Here is a 6000-nt window from a genome sequence, read left to right as displayed (position 1 = left end):
AGTGAGGACACACACACATACACTCTCATCAGACGTACTTGTGGTTGGGAATCCTTGTGGTAATAGCTGACTAATGGCACCTCCTCAGCATTCCTGTTAGGGAACGTGCCTTTTTCCCTCCGACCAGTGCAGTCACTGGAATGTGACTAGAAGAGATTGCAAGATGTCCATTTATGTACAGAGCAGTGAGATGAAATCCACCATTCCCAGTGAATATGAATGTTTGCACAGATGCGGTGTAATGATGAGAACTACATGGTGTACAGCTACTGGTGCAGGCTATTTGTGTACAATATCAGCTGGTGACAAAGATAGCATTACGTTTCCACACATTTTAATCTGATCCATCTCTTGAAGGACATGTGATCTCTTGGGATTTATTAGACAGATGTTTGTGTTTTCATTTGACAATTCAACTTCCTGTTCCTTGTTAACTGAAACTACTGAGAGGCAACCAGTAATCTATGTTGTTGCCTGTGCTGGAGGTCTCTGAGGAGGTGAGCAAGGTTGCCAGGAGTGTGTTCTTGTTGTGTATCTTTGGCCGACAGATGAGCTCTGCCTGACCCTGCAGTGTCTCAGGCTGAATGAGCTATCCTGGCGTCAAAGGAGCATGACTGGAGTGCTTCAAAAGGCCAGGCTTTGTGCAACGACAACAAAGCAAGGGCCTCGATTGGGTTTGGGAGCTGGGACAGCAGAGCCGGCGTGTTTGGACAGTGAGTTTCAGAGAATACTGTATAGCCAACTGGAATGTCCTGTGTCATGTCCCAATCTGGGTCGTACTCTGTCAGCACGGTGATGATAAACCACAGCAATCTCACAGGTGAAACATTTGTGGATGCCACTCTGTTTCTGGTTAATTTACACGTGCTTCCTTTCAGAACTGTCAAACAGGATGCCTTATGTTGAGGGAAATGGAAGCTCTTATAAGAAATGACACAAAGGTCTAAATTTAGTATTACTCTGTAAGAAGAAGGAAGTGGAAGTACAATGTTATTTTATGGCAGGCTTTGCAAGCAAAATCTGCATCCCAGTTAAAAGATGATTGAATAGAGAAGTGCTGGTAGTAAGGGAAAACCAGAGGAAATCCTGTAAACAATGGTTGAACAAACTTGAGCATGAGATAATGTGGATGCGAGCAAGCCTCTCACCAACCCTGGTGATCACTCACAAAGCCTGATCACACAGGAAAATATGTGTCTGTGTGTGTGTGAGACCAGAGAAAGAGACAGAGAGGGACTCCGGAGAGGCAAAACAGACTACAGACTAACAGACTATTATTGGTTGATACAACCATGAGGTGAGACTTTTGGTGGGCAAATTATTCATCATCAATCACTGATTCCTATTTTATCCATTAAAAATCCATTTGAAAGCCTTAGGACTGTTAATACGCAATTGACTCCAAGCTTTGATACAGCCCAGGAGGACTGGGAGGGGCTGGATGGAGGCCTAGGAAATGGGTGGGGTGCAGACAGGGGGGCTGCACCACACACACCCACCTGGTGTTATTTTTTGTCAATCAAGAAGTGCTTCCAGCCCCTCACTGGATGTCAGACATGAAATTCAGTCATTCGGACCACTTCTGCTATTTGGCCCAACACATTCATCAAACGTATCTGAAGAACATCCAAATATCAGCACAACAGAAGTGCACACTCGCTCACTTTGGTCTCCATAGCAACTGCCTCCATCACTCTGCACCATGCTGTGTGTCCATGAGTCTGACCTATATGCCGGCCCGAGCCCCCACAATATCTTCAAGACCCTGCTCATAGTTCATCAAAACCTCTGTGGGAACAAATCTGATTCTTTCTGTTTGGCGGCTCTCTTATCCAGCTGTTACACATAACAAGATTGCTGGGCAGAGATTGGCGGGCGGCAGTCAGAGGATTAAATGTCAGACTGTGACAGGAAAGCCAAGGAAATGTCAGAATCTGTTTTGCTGCAATTGCAGAGCTGATATTTGGAAAGGCAACCGCTCTGCTTAACAGTTCCAGAGGTTGTCAAGCTGACAGCAAAATGTGATATAGCGGGAAGGTCTAATAAAGGAACATGATTTCACCATCCTGACATACAGTACCAACCAACAGCAGATTAGAACAAAAAAAAAAAAAAAAAAAAAGGATACTGCATCAACAGCAAGAATAGTCCACTACATCATAAATATTAGGCCTGAAGGATATTGCATACCAATGACACAAGGAGGCTTTGTCCCAACACCAACATCTCATTAGGCTAGGAGGTAAGGTAGTACAAGAACATGAGACAACTAATCAACTTTTCTAAGAAAATTTACACATGGTTATCACTAGCTCTGAGTATTTTAACAGTTTTCCTGTCAGTTTGCTGCTAGGGTAACAAATCTGCCGCCTCATCTATGCTTGCTAAAACACACAAGATACGGAGATGTATCAGTCTTCTCATTTCTCATTTCTCTTAGTTTGTACATCCTCGATTCCTTTTCTCGCGTCCTCTCCTCGCGTCTTAGTCCCTCCCACTTGAGATGTGAGCGGTGGATGCGAGGAAGAGACACGAGGAGAGAGGAGTCGAGGCAACCGGCATTTAACAAAATGAGACATCCTTGCTTCTGAGCTGTCATTTAAAAGCGACGTCAATTAAATATGACGTGTGGCACAGCTGCATCATCTGTCCATTGTCACGCGTCTATTATACGTCATGGTGCCAAAAAGACTTCTGCAAAGGATACACCTGTGCATCCTCACTCATAGCTCCTCCAGCAAGCCTCCTCTCCCCCCGAGATGTATTTTAGCATTTGAGACATCCTTCAAGATTAATTAATTAAGAGTTGAAGTAAAAGCAGGACAGAAAAAGGTAGTTATTGGAGTTACTATGATAGTGGTTTCCACTCTAGCCCTGGCCATAATTGCATTGAATATTAACGCAGTTCCTGTACCTCTATTCCATTGCTAGCTGCATAATCCACAACTCACTTTAGGTCATTTATATTCTGAATTAAAAATGTAGAAAACCCACCTTGTAAATCAGTTACTGCAGCACATAAAGAAGACCCGTGAATTCAAAAATGTCTTAAAAGCAGGGTCTCTGCCTTGTCAAACTGCATTAACTGCACCCATATTCTCATGCTGCCCATGAAAGTCTGAGATCACAGATCACTTCTTCCTTCATCTCAAAAAGAAACACAAACCCTGCTTACGCATATTTAGGATAAGCTCTGCCCGACTGGTGCTGATAAATATGTAAACAGCTGTTCTGCCCATGGGTGCAGCAAAGATAAACATCTGCCAGTAGAGGCTGACCTGTATACTCAGCCCAGCAAATGATCCTAATTGGCTTCTATGAAATAATTATGTAATCTCTTTAGATTCTAATGAAATTGAAACAGACAGGTAGCTGGTAGCTGTGCAACATCATGAAGGTGTGGAGAAAAATGTTTTAATGGAGGCACACAGACATTTCAAGATTGCACAATGTGTTTTATTGGCATCTAAGGAAACCAAATTTTGTATACACATGGATTTGCAAGATTAGTTTTCAGGAAAGTGACAACGTCTGTTTGAAATAAGTTAAAACATATTAACATGAACAATTAATTAAGTTCTTGAATTCTTTGTAACAACAGGAAATGGTTCATGTTGGTTTTTACCCTTATTAGAAACTGCATTGCCACTGATATTCAGTAATAAATATCTTTGACAAATGAACATAGGAAATTTTTACAGTACCATCTGCATGTGTGTTAATAGTGACACAGAGTGCATGCACTGGGAAATAAAACTTGAACTGGAATAACCACTTAACTATATATATATATATATATATATATATATATATATATATATATATATATACACACACACACACACACACACACACACACACATACACACACCGGTGTGATAGAACAAACACCCCTATGTGTATGTGGGATGCATCCTGCTATGAAACTTCTGTCTTGGTAATATTTGGCACCACTGCCAGAATCCTCTACCACTCCAGCAGAAGCCCAATTTAACTCCTCCATCATAAAGCCTGGTGATTATCTGCCAGAAGCAAGCCACAAACAGAAGGTTATACCATGTACAAGCCTACTTTGTGAGCCTTAATCCAAGCATGAATAGAGATCAAATTTTTAAAAGCTCGCTGCTGGTGAAAGCACGGGACAGGCTTTGTCATGCAGGTGTTTCTTGCTTTGGCTTTCCAATCACTTTCGCACAGCTCTCTCACTTTATTTGTCAGGCTAGGGCCATGCGTTGCGGCTGTTCTAGGTTGGCGCGGAATTTATCTAGAAACCGTGAGGCTAATTCGTCATCCACCAGTCGTCCGTCACTGGACAGTGTAACTGTCATCAGCTGCTGGGTGCGCAGGGTCTGGTCATCCTCGCACAGTCGCAGCTCGGCCCTGGAGGTCCCAATGGCAAGGATACACGCCTGAGGAGGGTTGATCACGGCGCTGAAGCCACTGATACCGAACATCCCCAGGTTAGATATACTGCCAGTGAGAGAAATGGAGAAGGAAGGGAGGAAGGGATGGGAAGAGAGAAGGGACAGTACACAAATTTCATCATCAGTCAAGCTCGGCAGGGGAGAAAATGCATAAAAATTAACAAAGTGGACATAATGGTGGTTCTCAAACCAGCTCCTTAATGCAAAAAAATTACATTACGTCCCAGAGCGAGTGAATTAATAATGAGAGGGTGAATTAAATATAGAAATGTAATTGGCTGTGAACATCTTATTTTACAAAATAGAGAACTGATAAGTAATGATTAATACAGCAGCACCAGCCTATAAATCGCTCCATAAATGTTATGTAAGGTGAGCAACACTGACCCGAGGGCAGTTTGCTGTTTGTCTTAATGAGAATTGTAGCTTAGGGGGATGGAAAACGAATAGAGGAAGGGCGTACACATATATCCTCAGGAGGACAAAGAGGGCTGCATCTCCATAGGAATTCATCGCTCCTGCCTGACACAGAAACCCCATTTATGTCTAAATGACACCATTAATTTAATTAGTTGAAAAGCCTCCCTTCCACTTTTCTGCAATTGATGGCACAGTAACTGATGGTACTTGTCACCCAAGACCACATTCAGTTCAGGCCTGCATGAAATGTAGAATATGCATAATATATCGACTATCTGTGAAACCTGATTTAAGTCATAATAGCGGAAATTTATGATGACTATCTTATCGTTGAGCTATAAAGGAAATTGTGAGATAGAATTAGGTGCGTTATATGACAGGGCCACTATTCTCACACACACACAAAAAAATAAGTTTATTGAATTGAGAAAATTGACTGTTACTTGAAAATTGAGTTATACTAAAGACTGAAGAGGAAAGACTGGAAAATAACATTACGTTTTATAATGCCATGACTTTCCATATGCCTCTTCTTTACACAAGAGATGATGTGTGTCATAGGCTTACCTGAAAGAGCCTCCCTGGTACTCCTCAGGTAGAAGTTTCCCATCTCGAGCCTTCTGGGCCAGTGCCTATGGAAACATTACACGTCACTCAAACTCTTTAGCTTAGTGTCAGCGAAGAAAAGATCCAAGAAGGTTATTAAGATAGGATACAGGATACATACAGTTATAAACAAATGCACACATGCATGTAATATATTTGACAAAGCTAATGTCCAAATCATTAGAAATACACGGGAGATACAACTAGAGCTCCTCATTTCACCATGTGAATAATAGGCATAAGCACACACAGTATTGGCTAAATGTTGTTAAATACCACACAATACACCACCTAATCAGGGAGGTGCTGTCTTTTTTAATTTGCTTTACAACTGTTGATTAAACCAACCAAGGAGTAAAATAGTGCAAACAATGTTTTAAAAAAATACGACTGTAATTTGATTTAACAGTCTACAGCCATTCTAGTAGCTCTTAGGCACATATGTGCCTTGAGCTAAAGGCTAATGTCAGCATGCTAAGAGCACCAGCACCTGCTTAACATCAGCATGTTAAGCAGGTGTAATGTTTCTCATGTTCTCCAGTGTGTTAGC

The 6000-nt window shown here is 41.8% G+C and overlaps 1 protein-coding gene across 1 annotated transcript in view; it reads right to left on the bottom strand.

Moving 5' to 3' along the window:
• Positions 1-3962: 3962 nt before the first annotated feature.
• The window catches only part of pdhx (pyruvate dehydrogenase complex component X), a 33081-nt gene continuing 31043 nt past the window's right edge, over positions 3963-6000 (bottom strand). Inside the window, exons 10-11 of the mRNA XM_044193818.1 lie at positions 5412-5476; positions 3963-4470 (exon numbers count right to left, since the gene is read on the bottom strand). Coding sequence (XP_044049753.1) covers positions 4215-4470; positions 5412-5476 — 321 coding nt within the window. The 3' untranslated portion in view covers positions 3963-4214. The remainder of the gene's footprint in view (positions 4471-5411; positions 5477-6000) is intronic.

The sequence above is a fragment of the Siniperca chuatsi genome, linkage group LG4, assembly GCF_020085105.1.
Source record: "Siniperca chuatsi isolate FFG_IHB_CAS linkage group LG4, ASM2008510v1, whole genome shotgun sequence".
In the NCBI taxonomy this organism is placed as follows: Eukaryota; Metazoa; Chordata; class Actinopteri; order Centrarchiformes; family Sinipercidae; genus Siniperca; species Siniperca chuatsi.
Note: the sequence above shows the minus strand (reverse complement) of the source record. Positions and strands in the feature narration are given on the sequence as shown.